A 23,909-nucleotide genomic window follows, 5' to 3' on the forward strand; every position below is an offset into this window, starting at 1 on the left:
GAACAAAGGATCCCCCGCTATAAGTATAGGTAAATCCCCTCGATCGCTTCTTCTTCTCTTTATCTTTCTTCCTTATCCCTTCTAACACTATCTAGGTTATCCCGTATATTCTAAGACTTTTTCCTAGGCCGGGTAGCTTACTCCGAGTCCGAACTAGACCCTTAAGTAGCTAATAGGTCTTTAGTTCCTCCTTATCCTCTTTCTAAGCTAGTAGTTAATCCTCCTGCTAAGTTCGCTCCTACCCCTTTATCTCCTCTCGTCCTTAAACTTCCTATACCGGACGCTCTATCGAGCCCTTAGTAATCTAAGGACTAGCTTATAAGCGATCAGGAGTTTTTAGAGTCTCGTGCTCCTGTTCCGTCGTCTTCTCCTAAGCCTTCCCTTAGTAGCTCTATTAAGCGTTAGGTCTAGACCGCTTAGTCGCGGATAGCTCCGGTAACAAGGAAGAGGGCTATCGCGGTAAAGTATACTCCGGCCTAGATTTTCGCGTATACGCGCAAGAAGGACTTCGATCCGAATACCGCGTAGACTAACGGGCTATAGACGGGCTTAGATACCCGTAGTAATCCTCTAGGGAGTTAGTTTAAGACTAACTATACGAAGGACTTCTAGACGAATAGCTTACGAGTCCGAGATATAGACTAGAGGAACGATAACCGAAGGATTATAGTACTCTTACGAAGGTTCGGGCAGCCTTTACCTAATAGGTCGGTAAATAGGCTCCTAACGGTAAGGAATGCTAGTTATATAGTAACCTAAATAGTCGTTCGATTCCTATCGCGTTTTCGGGACTAAGCGAGAGGGTCTATTAGGGGCCGGAGGCTATAGAAATTACTAATTTAATAGCAACGCGTCCTAGTGCTCCTTACGGAGGGATAAGCTCCTCGACCCTTAGATATAGGAATATTATAACAAGATATGTCCCTCCTACGTGCTAGTTAAGGATAAAAAGGTATATTCCCCTTCGTTTATTCCCGATCTCCTTAGCTAACCTTTAGTAGCGCGATCTAAAGGGCAAGAAGCGGGCCCGTAATAACGATAGCGGCGAGGGTAGCTCTAAAAAGAAGAAGGGCTAGGATAATAAGCCTAAGAAGGGGAAGGATAAGGGTAAGGGTAAGGCTAAGGATAAAGCACCTTCTTTAAGAATTCGTGGCTATCTAGTCCCCTAAAGGATCCTTAGGTTTATAAACAAGAACGACTTTAGTCGCGTTAGAGGCCTATAAGGCGATTCCGGAGATAATCGCGGCTTTAGAGAGCGATCTCGAGATCCTAGAGGCGTACCTAGTCGAGAATAGGCAGATTAAGCTCGAGGATAACGATAACGATAATAACGATAATAATAGTAATAGCGACGATAACCCGTTCGTCTCTATTAAGAAGCGTTTAGGGAAGTAATCTCCTTTTCGTGTGCTTTCGGCGTTAGTATAGGTAGTTAAATTCGATATACTTTGTATTAGTATTAGTACCTCGTAGGGACTACGAGCGAGAGGTCCGTTAAATAAATCCCGTTCGTCTTAGTCAGCGTCCTAGCTATTCCGAAATCCCCTAGTAGTAGTCTACTAGATCCTAATAAGTCCGTGTCCTAGAGCTCGTCCCTAGATATAGGTGCTTAGAGCTCCTCCTAGTCTATCGCGCGTTTCTTAGTCTTTCTGTTTTCCCTATCGATACGTTTACGGCTCCGATCGAGGGCTTCGTTATAACGTTCTCCTCCCCTACTTTGCTCGGGCGTGTACCGTTAGCCCGGTCGTTAGGAATTAATTCTATTCTTCCTTCGTGAAGGTAGATAAGTCCTATACATAGGGGAGTATTATCCTGTTCGATAATTTTTAGTAGCTCTCAGGGTCGTCTTAGTCGGATCCCCTATCTCCGGAGTGCTACTTATACCGCCTATAATATCTATAGGGCTCCCGGGTCCTTTACGTTAGCTCTGACTAGCCGCGAACTATTAATTAGGTTCTTTAGGACCCGTCCGTTCGGTTCTTCTAGTATATATATACTAAGTAGGTATGCGTAAGGACTTTAAAAGGTCCGAACTACTTACTCTCGAATTTCTGTACTAATTCGTTCCGAACGAGGACCTAATCTCCCTTTTCGAAGCTTATCTTCGTTACCTAGCTATCCCTAATCCTATTAGTCCGGATCGCTCGGGATAGTAGTAGTTTATTCGCTTTAGGCGGGCGTCGCTTACGTCCTAGAGCTCTTTAGTCCGTCCTGCGAATACTAAGGGTTCTTTTGTTAGGTCGTTACCTAGTAAGCGGGGGTAGACCCCGTAAACTAGAAAGAATAGGCTATACCTAGTTACCGCGTGTTCCCGGACCGTATAGCTAGGGTCGCCTACGCTAGATATAGGTCCTACGCCTTCGTTAGCTTTCCTATAAGGTACTTTATTAATATACGGCCGAGTAGACGTTAAGATTTTCTACTTTCCTGTTCGTACGGGGTAGTAGGTAGGGGTAGTTAGCTAGTACCGAGTTTTTAGTAGGTTTAGGTAGTAGCTAACCGCACCCGAAAGAGGTTTGAACTATTATCGGAGAGGATCTCGAGTAGCGCTCGTAATTTATAAAGATTTCCTCGTAGAGGAAGGTCCTAAGCGCTTCTTCCGTAGCTTCCGGGACGGCCTTAGCTATCGGCTATCTAGTCGCGTAGTCGATTGCTATAATAATCTATCTATTACGTTCGGTATTATCGGTAGTTCTAATAAGGTCGATCCCCTATCTCTAGAAAGGCCTAATCCCTTTAGTTACTAGGTAGTAGTAGGCGTTTCTCGTTCTAGGGCCTTCTTTAATCCCTAAGAAACCTAGTACTAAGGGTACTTACGTGCCGCGGTCTCTATATCCGCTCTTATCTAGGGCTACTAAGCTCTCGGTCTTAGGACACCGTTTAGGCCGGCTATCCTAGATATCCGTATTATAAGTATATCTTATTAACTAGATCACCCCTAAATACCGGTTCTAGGTAGGGTACTTTTAGGCTATCTTTATACGTAAAGGTTAGTTAGCGGTATTAGCGTCTTCCCGGTCTTATATAGAGAGGTAATCCGAGTATCGAGTTACTACCTTAGAGGAGCTTATTATCAGGAAGCACCCGTATCTAAGAAGTTAACGGTCGCGGCTAACTATTTATCCTCGGCTACCTTTTAAATAGTTACGTTCACGGCGTTAGGGCGGCCTTCTATATAGGTCGATCTCGTGTAATATTAGTAGGTAACCTTTTAATAAAATCCGGTCGTCGGCTTAAGGCGTCGGGCACGATAGCTTTAGTACCCGGACAGTATCGGATCTTAAGATTATACTCCTAAAATTCGCTAACCTAGCGGGCGAGGCGCTTACTATAGGTAACGGTCGTCTATAGGTACTATAGGCTAGCGTGGTCCGTTACGATTTCCGTTTAGGTTCCGTTATTAATATATTTATCCTAAAGCCGTAGGGCCTCTTTGATAGCTAGTAACTCCTTCTCGTGTACCGGGTAGTTAAGCTTAGCGCCTATAAGCTTCCGCCCGTCGTATACGATAGGGTAGAGTGCCTCTTCTAGTCCCTTCTAGAGCAGGACTAGGCGATCGCCTATTAGAAGTATAGTCTCGATAGTAAATAGCTACGTAAGATCCGGTTATAAGAGAACGGGGGCTTCCGATAACTTCTTCTTTAGCTTTCGGAAGGTAGCCTTATAAGCTATATTCTACCGGATAGGGCGGAACTTAAGCTTCCGGAGCTTAGCGTCCGATTCTTTTAGGAGTTCGTGCAGGGGCACGTATATCTCCGCGAACCCGTAGATAAACCGCTAATAGTATATCGCGAGGCCGAGGAACTATTATAGCTCGTGCACGTTCTAAGGTTATAGCTACGTGCGGATAATATCGATCTTAGCTAGTATTAGCTATACGCTCCTATTCCCGACGATATATCCGCAGAATTCTAGTTCGTTAGTTATAATCTCGTACTTCCCTAGTTAGACGATTAGTCGTTCCCTCTCGAGGATCTCGAGTACCTTTTTAAGGTGCTCGTAATACTCTTCTATACTATCCGAGAAGATAAGGATATCGTCGAGGTATATAATACGAACTTACTAAGTAGGGCTAAAGGGCCTCGTTTATAACCGTCTAGAAGGTTATAGGGGCGTTATAAAGACTAAAGGGTATCGTAAGCTACTTATATTTTCCCTAGATAGTATTAAAGGTAGTTTTAGGCACTACGCGGTTAGTTAGGCGCACTTACTAGAATCTAGACGCGAGGTCGATCTTCGTTAGGACCGTTCGCTCCCGATTTAGTCGAGAAGGTCTTAGATCCGGGGTAAAGATACCCGTTCTTCTTAGTTAGGTTATTTAGGGCACGGTAATCGATATATATCCTCTACTTACTATTAGACTTAGGGGCGAATAGGACTAGAAACCCTAGGGGCTAGCTAAAGGGCGGATTAGTCCCTTCTTTAAGAGGAGATTAACTTAGCGTATCTATTCGTCTAGTTTCTCTTTAGAGAGAGAATAGGTATAGATATTCACGGGCTTCGCGTCGCTAGTATTAATATTATACTAGATCTCCCTTTCGGAGGTAAGGTATTAGGGAGTTCGTCGCGGATAATCTTCCTATATTTCCCTATAAGGGTCCGGATCCGGGGGTCCGGGTATAAGATAGGAGCCTCTAGAGGAGGGGAGTTATCTCGAGGAGCCCTAATAGAGATTATAAGGGTGCCCTCGTCTTTCTTACGTATTTACTTACGTATCTATTTAGACGATATTAGGAAGATACCCGCTTCTTCGAGTTCGTGATTAGGTCGAGCCTCGCAAGGTTCGATAAGGTATATTCGCTAGTAAACAGATAGTTAGCCGAGAGCTAACCTAATTAATAGTCGGGTTCTGTTACTTTAGAAAGTCCGACTAAGACGATCTTAAGGTAGGTATATCTAGGATCTAGGCCTTTACGCTTCCGGTCTATATCCCTATTTTTAGTAGGACGCGAGCGCGTCCTTCTATATATAGGGACCGCCTATCGGGTAGCCTTACCTAGAGGGCGTCCGGAGGCTTCTTTAGGCGAACGGATCCTCTTAGTAATATTATAGCTCGAGAGGAGATAAACGTATAGGAGGAACCGGAGTCTAAGAGGGCGCGTATTAGTACTTCCCGAGGGCTAACTCGGGCCTAATAGAGTAGGAGACCCGCTTAGATAGCGAGCAGGGAGGCTTCGTATACGTTAGGTTAGGAGGGTTAGGTCCTAGAAGTAGGGGCACACAAGAGGCGGCTCGGAGCTAGCTAGCGAAGGCCTCTAATTCGTCTAGCCGCTTATATTTTTTGCTATAAAGAGACTCCCTTAGGGTAGTCTCTCTTGATATAACCTAGCTTCCGTATATATAGTATTTTATAGGGGCCTGTCTACGTACCTTCCCTCGCGGGCCGTGCTCGAGCTATCGCGACCGCTAGCTATAGCGTTTATCCGGAAATCGCTATTAGCGTCTCTAGCCTTAGGGGGAGTAGTTTCCGATCTAACCGGAGATTATTTCTCCCCTCTTATACTAGATAAAGCGGTCGATTATAGCTTGGAGAGTAGTCGGGTATTCGCGATCCTTAGCCTACTTCTTCTAGAGGGTAGCTTTCGTACCCTTTCGGAGGTATTAGATAATAACTTCTTCTAGAAGGGCACCTCGGTATTAATAGCTACTTACTACAGATTTATAGCGTATTCGGCGAAAGTAAGGGATCCTTAATATATATTAGCGAAGCGATCCTAGCGCTTTTAGGGCTAAGGTATTCGGAAAATTCCCGAAGGATCTAGGCGCGATAACCTTCCTAGGTCTTAATCGGTTCCGCGTACTAGTTAACGATCTGTTAGCGATAGGTATTCTATACCTTCTTAGCTCGCCTAGTTAGGGACCCTTAGGCGTAGATAATTTTGTCGGTATCCGGAATTCCTGCGCCTACGAGGTACGAGACCTTATAGAAGAACCTTTCGTAATCGCGTAGGTACGCGAGTAGCGTCTTAGGCGATCGTTCCCGAGTAGGGACGGATACTAGGTACCTTTTTTATTAAGACCTTGCGGATCTCTAGGAGATTTAAGCTAACTACCGGAGACGGAGAAGAGCTAGTTTAGTCGGTCTCCTCCGGGGTAGTAGCGGGCGCGCCCGGGAGGAAGAGGAGGTATTCGACTACGCCTAGGTACCGTTCTATTATAGGTAGACACTAAAGGCGGTAGTCTTAATATCCTGCACGGCCTTAGCGTAGTCGTCCGGGACATAGTTTCGAAGCTACGTTTAGCAGGCTTTAGCTAATCGGAGGTAAGAAGGAGAGGGCCGGTCGGTTTTAGGAGTATTTAGGCGTTCCTCTCGCGGGAGAGGGTCCGCGGAGGTAGGTGTAAGTCGAAGTAGTATCTATTAGAAATAGGAAGGATCAAGGAGAATATAGGGAGTATCGTGAATAGTAGCCTCTTATACCTATAGGGGTTTCCCCTTTCTTATAGTTTATTCCTAGGTATAAGGGTCCGTAAGGAGCTATATAGGGGTGTCCGGACTCTTCTGAGAAGGTAGTAAGGGTCTGCTAGTAAAGGTCCTCGGGTATTATAGCGGATCGGTAACGTAGGAGGAGAGGCGGGGCCGTAAGGGCTATATCGGGGTAAACGCCCTCCTCCCGGGACCGTTTTTCGAGGGTTCACGAGGTCCCCCCTAAGCCGGTCCCTTATCATCTTCGTTCGTGAGTCCTTTAGATAAGGGTTACCTTCCTTCTCCACGAGTGCTTTTTTGTAAGGATCAGGGAGGGAGGGAGAAGTATATAGGGCTTCGCGCTTCCTTTCGGAAGGGGTCCCCCCTCCGGGGAGGGCCGTAGAAGGCGCCTCCTTTTAAGGGTTTGCTACTAGATATGATTCGAAGAGTAAAGAAAGGTTGATTTTTAGAGTATCTCTATAGTATCTCTTAAAATCGGGTCTGTAAGGACAGTCACGGGGCTATACAGGGCCGAACGGGGGTACTCACGTGAGTCATGACTCACGTAACCACCCTTCCGGGATCTCAATATCCCCTTCCTCTTTCCTGTTAGAGAGGTAGAATTTTTAGAGTATAGGAAGTTTATAAAATTTAGATTTCTTCGTAGGTATCTAGGCTTATATTAGAGTAGGTATTACGGTCGGGATCTTTATAGTAGTCGTTATCCGCGCGGGTAGTCTTTTAGGTAGGCCTATTTAATCGTTTTATAGTTATATCGGTTATCTTTTTAATATTTTGGATCTTTATATTATAGAACTTTTCTTATATAATCTGTTTAATTCGATTATCTAGGTTTAATAGTAGTGTAGATAGTTCTTCCTAAAAGTCTATATCTCTTCTGATTATAACTTTTCTCTTGTATAGGTCGTAAATCCTATATTAGTAGCTATTCTTACTATTATATCTAACTAGGTATCTAATCTATGCCCTCGGGGCTATCTTTTGTCCTTAGATTCGTTATTCTTTTAGAATATAGATATAGGCTTTAGAATACTAGATACGTAAAAACCCTAAATCGATTAGTTACTTTACCCTAGAGCTATTAGTATTATACTAGTACTTATTCTATCTTTCTAAAGGGGACAATTTTTTATTTAGTTTACGGATTTATTTTATAATATAGGTAGTAGTAACTATAGCTTTAGGCCACAAAAATACGGGAGCTTAGGGCGTAGCTACTATAAGGGTTCGGGCCCCCTATATAATAAGATATCTAGAGCTTTTAGTAACACTATTTTGTTTATAGGTATAAGGGGCGCTTATTAAGAAAGTGTAACCCTTCTGCTTAGCCTATTCTTTAAATTTAAAGAAACTTCTGTCTCTATCTATACGGATTTCGGAAGGCTAAGTGCTAGTAGAAGTAAAGATACGCTTTAGTATTTAGATTAGGATATCCGAGGCTTAGCCTTTTATCTTTATTAGAATAGCCTATCTGAACCTAGTAGTATCGTTAACTACGATTAGGATATATAATATATTCCCGATTCTAAGAGGGGTGCATAGCTAGATATTAATATAGATAAATTCCTATAGTATCTTAGAGCGTGTCTAGTTTATATAGGATACGATCCTCTTAGATTTTGTAATCTTACAAGCTTTATAATTAAAATATTCGTTACTATAGACCTCCTTACCGATTTTGTGATAGTTAATTTTTGCGGTAGGCTATCTAATATAACCTAGACGGTAATAGGCTACTTCTAGTAAAATTATAGCAAAGGAATATACGGTCGCTATAATTAGGGAGGCCTTCTTTTCGTACGCTATAGATAGTTTGATTAAAGTAGCCTTTAGAAATAGGACACCTTATTTCCTATATACGTATACTATAATCTTTTATTTATTATCTAGGTTAACAAAAATATTCTCCTAGTCTTTCTAGCCTATTTTGTAGTCCTTGTATATTTAGGTCGTAGATAGGAGATTAAAGTTATCTATTAGTATTTATTTGTATTGTATATCAAGGGTTTTAGTGCCTTCTAGGAGGATTAATTTAATTCGAGCGATCGCTTTTCTAAGAGATTTAATAGTTCTTCTATCAGAGGTCTAGTATTAATAGCTATATAGGTCACTTTAGAATTTTATAATTATATTTCTATTAACACAAATCGAGCGTAATATACCTAAGTTAACGATCTACTTAGTAGAGGGGTTTCTTTTAATTAAGGCTATAGCAAGCTAGGGATCTAGGCGGTCGGCGAAGTCGAATTCTACTACTATAAGGACGTAGTAGTACTTATCTTCTTCTTCACTAGCCTATATTGCTATATTTGCGCTCGTATTATTATCTGTATTACCTCCTATATTAGTATCTTCCTCTTTAAGATCCCTTCTATATAGTTAGGATTAGGGTTAGGCCCCCTTTAAGATAATCGAATTCTTGTTCCTATTATTCTTTCTAATAGAAATTAGTATTATTAGATTTTATTAGCTCTTCTAAGGATTTTGGAAGGTTTAGGTAGAATTCTAGGTATTACCCCCGTTCTTCTTAATTCTGTTATTATATATTATAGTCTACCCTTCTAGCGGTAGTCTATTTAGATTATTTATATTCCTCTATAGGGTATTTACCTAGATACCTTTAATAGGCTTCTAATCTAGGGTTCGCGATATAATAACTAAATAGGCGCAGTCCTTAGTAGTATAGCCTTTTCTTCCGCAAAAGAAGTAGTTACCGTTCGGGTAACCTAATTTAGGCCTTTAGTCTATTCTTTTACCTATTCCTATAGTAATTTACCTCTCGGAGGTATATACTTTAACGGGAGGTATTTATATTTATCTAACGAGGGTTTTGAAGATTTTCCGGTTATCGTAACGCTTGAAAATTAGTAATTCACGATTTCTAGTTTATAGATTACCTCGGTGAAGGTTCGGAAAAGGTCTAGGGCGGTGATCTTTGCGATATTCTCGTATCTGTTAGAGTAGTCTGCTAGTCTAGTAGCTACGAAGGTTAGAATATTACTTTGCAATTTATTAAGAAGTAGGGAAACGATTATACCTAGGGTAAGTTAGACTTCTTCCGTTGCTTTAGTATAGGTACTACGAAATTCATGCACAAAGTCGATCGCTAATAGGTAGTTAGCCTAGTAGGTTCGTAGGACCCTAGTTACCTTCTTTTTGCTAGGAATAAAGCCAGTAGTATAGAGGGCCTTTTTTAAGCTAATAATATATTTATTAGCGAATTCGTATCGGAATCTCATAGCTTTGACCATTGCATCGATCTCCTTTAAAACAGACTATTAGAGCTATATCTATATAGCATAGGAGTGTTCGACCTAAGTTTCTGCTTCGTTAGATATTATTTTGGGCCTGTTATATTTTGGGTTAACAAGACGATAGAGTCCTTTCTTTTCAAGGATTTAGTATATATCTCTGAACCAGTCTTCAAAGTCTTCTGTTCTTTCTAACATTTTAAGTAGATTGAGGGTGAATTCTTTAGGGGCGCTAGTAAGTTAGTTCACTAGCTAGCCTCGGGATTTCAGGGTAAAGAAGTTACTATAGTCTTCGCGAGATACGGGAAATTCCTTAACACCGGCCGCTTAGCCGAGGTCTTCTTTAGCCATAGTTAGTATTCAGGAATGTGATAGAGATTTGGGTAAATATGATGATTTGGGTGGTTTGGATAGGATTTAGGGATAGAATTTAGTAAGAAGGGAGGTTTGTAGGGGATATATATAGTATTATTGTTAGTGTGTTGTGGTAGGGTCTGAAGTGAGAGATGTTAATGTTGTGGTGGTCCTAACAAACATCAACAGACGCGTCTTTCTTTTGTTAATATTAGATTTAGCTTCCATAGCCTGGTTGAATTTGTTGTATTTGATGAGTTTCTGGCTTCTATAGCCTAGTTAGATTTGTTGATTTGTATTGGATTTGGTAATTTGAATTTGGTGATTTGGTGATTTTGGTGATTATGGCTTCCACAGCCGAATTTGATGAATTTGGTGATTAAAAATTTGAGAACTTGTGGTTTTCACAAATTCAGGCCTCACTATTGCGATCGGGCTCATAACCTGATAGACCTACAGGTCTACAAGGCAAGGAAGCAATCTGGAGGCGAGACAACTAGGATTGGGAAGTCTAGGGAGAAGGAAGAAGAGAGAGAGAGGGAAAACCCACGATGGGGGAAAAACCCTCAAGACACATGACCGCTGCTGGGCCTAGCAAACATCTGGAGAGGGCAAACTCTCTCACTATCTCTCCTCATCTCAACAGTAAATAGCCAGATATCTGAGGGACGTATCTGTGTTTAATTCTGGTGATACACCAGCAACATTATATGTTTAGCGTTGATCAAACGAAGCCGCCAACATGACGCCGACAGCACCTAGGTGAGCGCTTAATCAAACAAGAATTGTGTCATTAAAGCGCGCAACACCCACATTCGGTTAGGCTCGCGTTTCGAGTCAAACGCTAGACAATTAGCTTCCTATTCTTGGAACATGGGGTGAATATCGTTGAACCACAGGAATCGGTTCTAAAATGACTCAACACTCTAGTGTCGAAGTTATTTTGCGCGAGCGGCTACGAGTGCCCAAAGCGGTGTGCTATGTATATCCAACCAAGGGTTCCAAGACATGGATGGGTTACCGGTCAGATTAGTCATCACCGCTTGGCAGGCAGTAAATTATTTCCGACGGATCACGACTTTTCTGATCGCGACGTTCGCCTCACCCCTAAGCGCCTCCCTGCTCCCGTCGACCTTTATTCTAAGATGGATCTATCTATATTCTGCTAAAGTAACCTTCTGTACACACAGGAGTCATTATTAAGATACTAGCCTGGTGGATATCATACAGTCAACCTTGAAGATACTTTTAAAGATGATCGTTACAAGATATATCACAAGTTAGGATGGGGTGGCTTTTCTATAGTATAGCTTGCGAAGGACAGAGAGTCAATTTATCACTGACTAACTTTGCTTATTCTACCTAATCTCACGCCAGTCGCAATCAATAGGTCTTGTTGAAAATCATGACGGCAGATTTATCGGTGTCGCGAGAGTTGCAAATTTAAAATATCTGGAGAGGTATTCCCGAGGAGAGCTTTCTTCAAGTTATGTGGTTTAACTGCTTAATACCTTCACCCACGAAGGCCCTAACGAAGTCTACTAATGTCTTGTATTTGAATTACTTGGTCCTTTAGTTAATAAGGTCCTCTCAGACTACCATAAGAGCCACGATAAGCTCTGCTCGGAAACTATACTCCGAATATCTACGCAACTTTTGAAAGCTATCAAATTGATTTACAGTGCCGGTATATACCATAGAGGTGAGGTCGCTTTCCGCTCTACAGTTATGCGCGAGTCAGTTCCATTATACTCACTTCTTATTAGATATTAGTGGCCGAAACATTGTATTTAGTTGCACTTATTTGTGGAAACAGACTGAGGAGCAGCTTTTTGATGTTCTCGGATTTCCGGAAGTTGAGCCGCTAACCTAGGTTAACGGGACGCCTTTAGGAAATGGATTGCCGACCTAGCTGGTCAAAGCAGCAGAATGGGATGAGTGGATCTATGAGGACGACGAAGATATCAGGCTCTTTGATTTTGCAGAGGGCTTCTTCCAAGGACAGGAACCTAAAAAGCTGGCCCAGCTAGGTTCATTGAGGGTACCAGAGACGATTTTCACGGATAGTTTTGATTATCGGATCGACTTATAGCGCACAGGTTGCATGGTACGTCAATATATCTTTCTTTGAAGCAGACATACGGAGATATGAATTGTAGATTTATTCTTTCTTATTCACGACATGGCCATTCTGGTATCTTGGCGAGGATGAAGTCCTCATTTTCCAAATAATTGGCTTTGTGGAGAGGTTGGCGGCCGAGTGGGAGTCTAAGTGGACATCAATGTTGATGAGGTCTAGGCATCATCTGGAGGTAGACGAAGGTAAACAAACTAATACACAAATAAACCTGTTGCTAATTTTGCTCAAAGATTACGGAACGTCGAAGCTTGAACGGAAGTTTGCTGGGTTGGTGCCTAATCCAACACTTAAACCCCTACTTCATGTGATCCAAGGATTGATGCGATTTTTACCGTCTAGTCGCCTAACTGCAGAGGACGCACATGTTGTCGTCGCGGACGCGGAAGAACTTTGCATATGTTGATAACCAGCAATGTCCCGTTCGCGATTGAGTCAGTAGGTACGCTCGGGTTCTTGGCAGAGACCCGTGGAGCCGTCTCATGTATTTTGCCGGCAGTGCGTTGTCAATATTGTGAAGATGGCCACCGTTCCTTGATTCTCTCCGTTCTCCTTCCCATTGGGTGTAGCTCCCTCCTTTTATGTGGGCATCTCGCGTGATAGCAAGGGATGAAGCTGCACGTTTAGTTTCAGCGGTAGTTTAACAAATGTCACACAATAATTGTTAAAGCATTGTCAAAAAGTGGATTGACAGTCTACCTGCATAAATAAGTGGATGGCCATGATGTTAAATTGAAGCAGTTCAGTCTACAAAAGCACAAATTCCTTCATGCATAATCGCCGTACTACGGAAGTAGAATTGCCCATGCCAAGACATGCGAGACCCCGCTAATCCCGTCGTCTACAACTTTCAGGCATCCATCCTTCATTGTATGTCGTACTTTTTGAATAAATCCTATTGCCTGGAAAGAGCTAGCTATCTAACAGTGATTCCCGTCAAGATACATACAGTACGTCTGCCCTTCTTTACATCGTGTTTGGTGGTAGGATGCAGGAGACTCGGGCTGGCAATGACTTCTCGTAACCTGATTTCGCTTAAGGGTGGAGCATTCTTCTTGATCCTTAAGGGTGAGTACCTTTGCATGATATCGTTGGCTAGATACTCTCAACTGATATTCACCTCAATTAATTTACTTTCAATTAAGCACTCTCAATTAAGCAATCTCAATTAAGCACTCTCAATTAAGCACTCTCAATTAATCACTCTCAATTAATCAATCTCAATTAATCAATCTCAATTAATCAATCTCAATTAATCACTCTCAATTAAGCACTCTCAATTAAGCACTCTCAATTAATCACTCTCAATTAATCAATCTCAATTAATCACTCTCAATCACTCACCAACGCCCACCATAGCCACTACAGATCACTCACTTCTTGGCAATCCGCCCGGTCGCATATCAATTTCGCACGAATATTCGAAAATAATATCGTAATTTCAAAAAAAAAAGATGATAAATAAATATATAAATAAATGTAATTTTATAATGCTACTTCATTCAGATTTTAGGGTCTCAAAACTGAAATCGCTGTCGAGGTCGGATTAGCCGACGGGTGGACAACGCCACGGGAGATGATCGAAGTTAATTCCAAAATAACGGTTGATATAATTTAATTTCGCCTATACGATAGGCTGACGAAACCATGCAAAGCTGGAATTTAGAGCATTAAGCTGCCCTTTGTGTGGATACTAGATGTATTGGTCAATTGTCTAAGTAAAATGACCATAGCGAATTGACCACCCTCGGTGCAGCGGTGAATCGAACAGCACAGAACGGGTAGTCAGTCGCAAATACTGTGCATAATCATTAATACACTGAAATTATACAAGAAAACGGACCATACAAAATCGAAAAATAATTCAGGAGAGAAGGGGAAGCAAAATTAAAAGCCATAAGCTGTGTAAGATGAAGGTAGTCAGAACTGGATGGGCAGACGAAGTGTGTGATTGGAATGATAAATGATCAGGTCGACATTTTCGGGATCCCGGGAGTCGCCAGAATCGTCACTCCGGTAGTGCCGACAATCGCGCAGGCAGCGAGAAATGGGGTTGAGCACTCCAGCTTGCTGTCTACCAGATTTTAGTGACATATATTCAACCCATTTTTTCATGATTAAAAGTAAACCGACCTGGACTGTCCAATTCGCGGACTTTTCAAAGGCTGGTTTGCCATAAGCTACGACAATCTCATAGCCTTCCAACCCTGCTTACACAATCCTCGTGCCCCCAGCTATCACATCGTTTAGAGAAATACTTCGGAAACGCAATGATTTGTCTTGTTAGTGGAAAGCCGCTTATCAAAGCCTTATATTGCACATAATCGAGAATAATCAACATTGAACTAAAGCCTTAGTGTATAAGTTGCAAGGGAGGTTACAAAGAAATTCCGAACGACACATAGGAAGGTCAGTGACTGCCTGCTTGCCTGCCGACTAAAAGTGGTGAGTATTATAATTACCTCGATCGAGCACGAGCATAATAGCTATACCTTCCTCCTCTTCTATCCTTACCTTTTGAAAGTCCGAGCGAGACTATATGATTCATCGACGATATCTGCGGATAGTGATGTTAACGCAATAGGGCGCAGACAAATATTAATACTAACAACCTCCTAGAGTCGGAGAGCAGCTAGAGCCCCTTAAGTAATAAATAATATCCATACTCTTATACATTTTCCGGTCATAAATGGTCACTCTACATCTTGTAGTAATAACATATTTAATTTACTAGAGTATTAGCTTCTACTACTCTTATACCTTAAAAGAAGTGAAACCATTCTTTTTGTCAAATTAGAAATAGAATGATATTAGGTTACATGGCGATTAGTGTAATTAGATTGCAGATGTGCTTTTCACCTAGCGGTGGTGCTTATTTGAAGCAGTCACTCAGGCTAAGGCGGGTTAAGCAGCTGATACTTATAATACCAATAGTTCGTGACTGAACAATACTTGTTCCCTGCATACATGACTAAGTATGTAATTTGCCCCGAGAATGTGGCTGTGCAGTACTGTAATGTGGCTGTGTGGAGAAACTCGATTTACCTGATAGAACTCACGTAATCCACGGGTGAGCCATCAATATGGGCTAACCGCAGGGTTCCAACATACCAGTGATGTGAGTGGATGAATTACAGTATAGCTTCGGATCTCAACAGCGTGCCTAGTTCGCCCATACAGATTTGTGCATATGCATTCGTGCGTATCTATAACTCCAACATGCAAGATGACTACAGCAGGTGTACCTCTAATTATCTTCCATTTCTTTCTAGTCCTAATACGAGCGGTACCACCTGTCTCCCTAGAGTTTAGTCAACTAGGCCAAGTGAATTCAAACATCTCAACTACCTTATGGCCCGGAACGACAACAATCTATTATATTAACAGTGGCTGGGTGAAATCCTGCCAATTTGAACATGTCGAAGGCGATGTTAATTAGAGAAGGAAAGCACACAAGAAGAACATGCGAAAAGTACACAAGCCATATGATCTGTATTTCAAAATCTGACTCAGCAAAGACTAGGGAACAACATGAAAACTCAGTACTATTGTTCCTGCACTAACCCTGGCATTCAAGACGTTGAGATGGCGCTATTCCTTAACCTTATGAGTCCGATAGGGTTGTCCGCAACCTGGAAGCTGAAACAACACAGAAGCATCAATGCAATCAACTATGAAAATTTTAAACTCCTAGAATAGTGTACAGTATAGGGTCTGTCTCATGCATGGCAGCCATGGCTAGTCTTTTGCGTCGTGCGACTTCAAACAGTCACACATTTTGTTTCTCTTTTCCTACGTCTCGTCATTTAACTGTGCCTGAGGACAACTTCCCAGAGCCCCCGCCGATTGTTAGACAGATTGATTGCCGAAATAACTCCAACGATGTATTCTGCCAAGTCTAAGACTTATAGTTTGCGCAAAGAAGGGTAATTGTCGTTGCTGGATCTTATGTTTTGGGCCAATCTCGCCGATCGCCTGGGTTCAGATTGATAACCGTCGTTTGAAAGTTTGCGTTTCAAACGTCCCGCAGCGGAGTCAAGTGGTGGTTTTCCCTTAGAATAAGCATCTTTTTCCGTTACTTCCTGGGTGATAGTATCGCTAGTCATCAAAGGTGCCCGTAAACTGTTACCAGTCGCAGGTGAATGTGGACTGTGCGCTGAAGACAGTGCGGAGAAGGTGAGGAAGACTTTTGAGTCTACCGTGTCCGATTGAAAGTTCAGAACAATACTCCTAAAGAACTCCTTTCGTTCCTTATAATCTGAGGCTAAAAAGGGCCAGTTCTTATAGAGTTCAATGTAGATTCGCCCTGTGAAGCCGTGCCGCCATTTAGCCCCTAGCTCGCGTTGTGCCCCGGTGGATTCAAATATCACAATTCCATCAGACCGTTTGCGAGATGCATGGAAATTAATACCATGATTACCTTGGGGGCCTAGAGGGGAGAATGTGAGAAATACACTTGGGTTTTCTCTGTCTAGACGCACGACCACAGCACCTCGCCCGAGGAGAGTATCGTTATTCTGAAAATTCTCTAGGCTGCAAGGTATACCTGATGAGAAGTCTGTTCGGAGTATCACTCGGTTGATAACAAAGGTTTCCGGCCAAGTAGCCCCCTTTTTCGATTCCGGGGCATAGAACCGTATGGTTACGCGGCCTTGTTCGCTTTCTTCCCTTAGTTGTTTGGACCTCTTTAAGTTTCTTGATAATGTATTTTCTGCAAAATTCATGCGTTAGCAGCTGTATTGGGCGTATACTGGATAGTACGGAATCACTGACGGGGAGACTGGATTCTATCAAAAAAAGATTTAGCGTGTAAACAATCAGTACTTCGACAGTGCTCTATGTGATTGTGTATCTCGGCTAGTTTATCGCCGATGGTAGTAGACGCGGAAGAATCCTTAGTTAACGCCGCTTTGCTTAAACACTTGATTCGGTTCATATTATCCGTTACTTCTTGCGATAACCTGTGGGTCGTGTATTCTATGTCACAGGGATTAATTGAGAGACTTTCCCCAGAGGAACTTTAGGCTATCGACGTCTCTTCTGGAACGCCGTTGCGGGTTATCAAAAGAGTATCAGTCACATTTCGGTCCTCTTTTAGCTCCTCTATCTTGGAAGCTTTTCCTTGCTTAGTTCTCCTCTCGCTTCCTAGTAATACTCAAGATTTAGCGTAGTAGGGTCAAATCATTATCAATTAAGCGTACCTTTATGGTTAATCGTAGCGCCCTCACTCCCTGTAGCGCCAAAGGGATCGTTACCGAGATTCTGAGTGACTTTCAATGTTTAGCGGTCTAATTAAAGCTATTCGACTGACTAAAGACCCTCTAGATTCTTAGAGTCTATCGGTTTGTTGGATATATGGATAGAGGACGAATTGATAGCTGCGTTATACTTCCCTGGATAGGCAATTTTTCCACTAGTCAAAGATCCATAAAATTCCGGGGTAGTCATTATCTCAGTGTCGGCATCGGAATCAAAATGGTCTGGCTCATCGCGAAGCCAATCCTCCTCAACCTAGATTATATTGGACTTAGAAGCCGAGTTTGGCAGAGCAGGTTCATCTTCGATCAATATAGGATTGGCCAACGTCCCCAGCTCAGGGACAACCATAGAGTCACATAAGGCCATTTCAGACTATTCACGCGACCAACTAGGTATTGAACAGTAGACAGAAGTGGTTTAGCTCCCTGGTGATATGATCAAACAGAGGGCGATGGTGGCGGTTACTTTGATGAGAGTAGGCTTGAATATATACCCCTCAGTGAAAGTGACACCACTTGACTCTAGGACGGTATCACAAGTTCTACTTCCGTTCCAAGTTCCTGGGAATCTAGATAGTCATAGATTACGAGCGAATTTGTGAAGGAGATTTACACACGTCAACAAAATGGCGCAAAGCCGGACGTTCCCAGGATCATCCAGACGGCTTCTCCGCCTGGAACAGTCTTCGAATCAACCAATCAATCATCCGGCAAGTTCCCAGGAGCAATCTCTTCTGAAATATTGTATTCCATGGAGATTCGTGTTTGACCAAGCATGCGTTCCGGTACGTGTGCTCAATGTAGAAAAAAGATGCCCGGAGTAAGACTTGCGGTCTTCCAGTATGTTCATGTGATATCTCTTAGACTAGCTCCTCTATGGGCAGTGGAAACCAACAGGCAAGGGTTCCCAGGAGCACACAGATGATTTAATAGGTTGATCAACCATACTGAGGCGCAATGACTACCAAAAATGAAACATCAGGTTCTTGATGCCAATGCATTTGGATGGGACAGTGGGGCCAATCTAGAGAAAAAGAGCTTCACGTGGATGGGGCTAGCGCGTTGCGTTTTATTGAGGTGCCCTTATGCTCAGGGCAGGGTGTGCTCAGTGAGCAAGTCAGAGTGCTCAGTGAGTGGATCACAGAGCGCTCAGTGAGCGGATCAGTGAGCTTACATAATGCTCACTGATCAGGTCAGGGCGCTCAGAGGCGTGCTCAGTTCTACTCAGTGAGCAAAAGCGGCGAGGGGCTGAGCACTAAAACGGAAAAGGAAAGCCACGACCTGGCATAGGAAATCCGTTACGTAGGAGGTTATAGTCTATACCTCTCTACACCATGACACTCTCGTCCGATCCATCATTGATTTGGGCATTACCGGGCATGTGTCGGCAACCTGATTATGTAGGCAGTCGCCCGCTCGTCAAAATAAAATTCCGTCGCAAGTGCATCGCCACTCGATCTTCCAGGAGACATCTACATAATGGACTCGTAGTACCACCTTCGTCTCGGGTAGGCACATGGTTCAAGGTTGGAGGTATACCCAGGGCCTGTACCTTCCAGCATGTACCTATAGAGGAGGTGAGTCAGTGAGTACATACTACTATATTGTATGTGGAATTAAAAATCACACTAGTGCGTAGCTTATATCCATACATGTATCTGTATTCCTGCTTGCTTCGCATGAGCTTTTTTCTTAGTCCCGGGCGAATATCACCTATGGATGGAATGCCGCGGATCAAACTTTGCAACTCTGTATGTGCAGTGGAGGTGGAGTGTCTATTATCTGGTTACTTTACCGATTTACTCATACACTGGTTCACGCCCTTGTACTTTGTCTTGGGCTGTAGTTGATACCCTTATGCAGTTCCAACATATCGATCCCGTCCAGAGAATAAGATCGATCTGATGGTACCCCGCCGTGGGGGGAAACCCCCCCTCGAAAAGGAAAAGTGGGGTGGGGTGGAATACAGCAAAATGTCAACCACGCCTTTTTTTTAAAACAAAAATAGGGGAAAAAGAAAAGGGAAAAAGGCTAGACAAGCTTAATATCACAACTCTTCATCGTGCACAGTATCCATCTCCTTGATCAATTATTGATCTCTCTCCCCGAGCCTCAATTTGGGGTTATATGGTTCGCGATTGGATCGATTTTCGGGTTCTGCTCACACTACGCAGGTCGGGGGGAGTCACGGTTAACAGCAGCATCCATCTCACCTGAAAGGTTGGTATTCACCACCCCCTCTGCACATCTGAAATTGATTCGTTGGATGATCGAAAGGACAAACTGACAAATCTAGGATTGTCGACGCTAGGTTTTTTTTTCTTTTTCTAGTCTCGAGGATAGTCTGGCTCACTTGCTGAACGACCCTCCCACAAAGGGCGACAGCCGTTCAGCATAGCTGTCCGGAACTAGAGGTGATCTTGGTATCGTACTAGATGTTTTAAAGCGCGATGCGGGCAAAGAAAGTCGCTGTCATTGGTGAGTTGGGTCTAGTGGCTTTTCTCAATGTGATATCGGCGAGATTGTACAGCCTTGATCGAGAGTCTTTGATTTTTCTCTTCTTTTTCCCCCTCTCTTTCCTTCATGATTTATCTTTGATCCTTTTTTTGGTTTGAAAAGTAATCTCAGCTCACCAAGGGAAATCATCATGATCAGGAGCTGGCCCCTCAGGACTGGTCACTGCCAAGACCCTCTTGCATGATTCGTCCTGTGGTGCAAGTACCACGACGACGTATCACCCAGTCATCTTCGACACGCGCCAAAAAGTCGGAGGACTCTGGGCAGTTTCATCTGCACAGTCACGGGATCATGATGATCTTGAAGACGATGGGCAGGGGACACCCTCCCACGTGACTCTTGATCCAAACATGAAGACTAACCTGAGTCGTTTCTCTGTCGCCTTTTCCGATCTGTCATGGCAGTCTGCGCTGGGGGGAACAGACTTGCCCATGTTTCCACGGGCGAGAGAGGTCGGGCAGTATCTCGCTGTGTATGCGGAGCGGTATATTCCTGGTTCGTGTCTGAGGTTGGAATCACGGGTGATTCGGACGGAGCGGCTGGTGGGAGAAGATGGAAAGTTCTTTTGGAGGGTGTATTGGATTGATGAGACGCGAGGGTGAGTTTGGAATGACTTTGGATCTTCTTTTTGTTTTTTTTTTTTCTTTTTTTACCCCACTCCGCCAGTCAGTTTTGCTAACGGACACAAAGAAAACAAGAGGTCCGTCAGGGGACAGAATCCGTGCACAACAACCAGGTCAAGGTCGAAGACTTTGATTTGATCGTCGTTGCCTCGGGATACTTTGCTCGTCCGTGGATTCCAAACCTGCCGGGCTTATCAAGCTTCACCGGCCAGGTCCTTCACAGCTCGGCTCTAGGGAGGACTCTGGGGAAACAGTGCCATGTCACCAATCCCTCTACTCGCCGGGGACACACGCTGGTGATTGGCGGCAGCATGTCAGGAGTCGAAGCTGCATCGACCCTCGCCCTCCGACAGTCTGCATCTCGACTTTCCGGTGACGCGCTAGCCTCTGGTGATTCTCACATTGGACCAAGAATCTACCATGTTCATTCCCGTCCATTTTGGACATTGCCGCTCTGTCTCCCTCATGAACGTTCTACCGGAACATCCGCCTTTCTTCCCCTGGACTTGGCCATGTATGACTTAAATCGCCGACCACCAGGCCCGGTAGAATACACGATTGGATCACTTACTGAAGAAAAAATTGCAAAAACGAGTGATTACTTCCGAACCATCCTGGGGACCGAGTATGAACGATTTGGGCATTCTCCTCCAACTCCTTCTTCTTCTTCTTTTCCCCAGAACATTGCTGCATCTGCGACCAAACAGACACCATCTCAGCCAGAATGGGTAGCGATTGGAAATGACTATGCCGAATTCGTTCGATCCGGTGATGTTGAACCCATTCACGGTCGAGTCACATCAATCGATACCACCGAGCTGGAAACAGGCACGGCCTCGGTCAGAATCGAGACGGGGAATGGGCCCAATGTCCTGAATAATATAACCTTGATCATCACCGCCACGGGATTCACCCCCTTTGATTCCATATCCTTTCTACCCGCCGAGGTACTATCCAGTCTGGAGATGGACAAGAATGACCCTTGTCTTCCCCTGATCCTCGACGGAGGAGGCACGCTACGCTCCGAGATTCCCGACCTGGGATTCGTTGGCTTCTATCGTGGCCCGTACTGGGGTGTTATGGAAATGCAGGCCCGCTACCTAGCACGGGTATGGGCCGCTGAAGGGACAGCCAGTGAGTATGGAGCCTTTCAGCTTCAGACGAGCCATGAACAAGAGAAACTGCGAAATCTGAGAAATCCCCATGGTCAAGTGCGCCGCGCCCAGTTTCCCATGGGCGACTATGTGGGATTGATGGAACAATTTGCGAGACATTTGAAGATGAAGCGGATTTCTCCGAGACTCGGTGATGAAGTATTCAGCGCGGGCCCAGTTGTGCCTGCTCGTTATGTGGTGGGGACGCCGGGATCGGAGACACGGCGAACTCTAGACGACTTGTGCGCTATCTTACAGCACGACCATCCGGCGACACAGGCAGCCACGGCTTTGGCGGTATTTCGAGCATTGCAGGGGACATGGAGCGTTGTCACGTCTACGGGGATGGAAAGTGACACAGAAACAGAAACGCAAACACAAATCGCGAACCGACCCTCCAAAATTGGCAGCGATGAGAGTTCGGAAACCATGACATTCATCCCGCAATCCCCCTCCCACCCTTTGTACGATCGAGAATACCTTCTTAGGCGATGGCCAAATACTATCGCCACAAGACGCGGTGCGGTTCCCGACCCGATGAGAGACGGCACGATATTGCGTTTGTCAGAGACCAGTACCATCGCACCGTCAAATTCCCATGTGGAAATTTGTCGGGGAAGACCCAGCCAAACTACGATCGACGAGGACGAACCACATGCTTGGCGTCTTGAATTAGGTCCGCTGAACCATGGAGAAAAGGATGGGGAGTATGTGGTTCGCGGACAGATTGTACCATTCCCGGGGGTCGACCGTCTCAATCCTATGCTCTTGGGAACACCAGGTGAATGTGAATGGACCTTTTTTTTCCACGGAGTCTCGATCACCAGATGGGAATATCGTCTGCGGAGAAACCCACAGTGTACATAGGAACCCTCCCCCCTTCTCCGAGGAATGTGGTCCCGATGATGAAACAAGAGGCCCCTCCGGTCTCACATCTCGCACTGTGCAAATCAGATTCAGTCTAGAGCTAAAAAAAAAAAAAAAAAAAAAGTAAACCGATCGCGAATATTGAGGGCAGGAGGGAGGGGAATCCATCGATCATGTCAAGTGCCATGTCTTCCGGCCCGTGACGTCGGGTGGTTTTTCATTATACAGATCCCGATCGATTTACCCAAAAAGAAGAAAAAAAAAAGAAAAGTATAGCAGACTAAGAGATGTTCGAGTCTACGCCGTAAACCGAGCAAGCGAGGTTTCCCCTCCCCCTCCCCTCCTTTTTTTTATTTCTTAGCATTGAAAAGGAAAAAAAAAGAAACAAAAAGCCACTAGGATTCAAATTTACCCTTTGAAAAGTCCAAAAGCCCAATCTGATAATAATGCTTCCATTGAAGAGAGAAGAAAGAGAAGAAAGAGAGGGGAAACGGGAGAAAGACCAAACACAAGTTTCGTCCGAGTATCAACAGTGATTTCCCCATTCGGCCAGTTTTCCGGGACAAGACGAGCCTCTGGACGAGTCCGATCAATCATCTTCGATGCTGTCGATTTGATGGAGGAGGGGCATGTTCTAGAACGCGAGGTGTCTGTACAAGAGATCAATGCATCGATCCGAAGTGGTAAGGTTGTCGGGGCTAGGTGTTTATTCTGATTAGGAACCGTGGGTAGACTATGACGGGGGAAAAGGGGGGGGGGGGGGGGGGGGATGACTTGGTAAATCATAAATAATATGTGACGAGTAGATTAAAACTCATGGGTTCTTCTATTTGAAAAAAAGGGGAAAAAAAGTTATAGAGTGTTTTTTTTTTTTGCCTGAAATAACCGCTACATCTTTGTCTTTGTATCTGGCTTCTTGATCCTGCTACGCGGGCAGTCTTGTGATTTGGTGCCTGGGGCCGAGTATATACTCTAGTACTTTACTACTACTTACCATCTCCCTCTCTCTGACTCCCTGCTCCTCCCCGGGGAGATTCCAAAAAAGGCAAAAAAAAGGTTGAGCTACCATTTCCCCCCTCCCAAGAAGAATGAAATCATCGGCGCAGAGTGGCGTCAGGACTCCCGCCGAGACAAAAATTGAAAACCACGGGTCTGGCTCGGAACGCGTCTGCCGACCTCATCTATAGGTGTCTTCTTGATCTCCTTGGGTTTGTGTGGCCTTAGGGCTGTAGTCCCAAGGACCTGGTAGAATATGATTATGCATAATTCGGGAGACTATAAAGTCGGTACTGTTGGGCACAGTCCCCTCCTCCTCCTCCTCCTC

General features: G+C 44.1%; 1 protein-coding gene across 1 annotated transcript; it reads left to right on the top strand.

Moving 5' to 3' along the window:
- Window positions 1–19,874: 19,874 nt before the first annotated feature.
- On the top strand, window positions 19,875–22,585 carry POX_c04216 (uncharacterized protein; the record flags this gene model as incomplete). The annotated part of the gene is made up of 3 exons (XM_050113100.1): window positions 19,875–19,902; window positions 20,095–20,539; window positions 20,632–22,585. 3 exons carry the CDS (start codon window positions 19,875–19,877, stop codon window positions 22,583–22,585), a joined length of 2,427 nt encoding a protein of 808 aa, XP_049970656.1.
- Between the last annotated feature and the right edge of the window lie 1,324 nt (window positions 22,586–23,909).

Source organism: Penicillium oxalicum, chromosome III (genome assembly GCF_001723175.1).
Source record: "Penicillium oxalicum strain HP7-1 chromosome III, whole genome shotgun sequence".
Taxonomy (NCBI): Eukaryota; Fungi; Ascomycota; class Eurotiomycetes; order Eurotiales; family Aspergillaceae; genus Penicillium; species Penicillium oxalicum.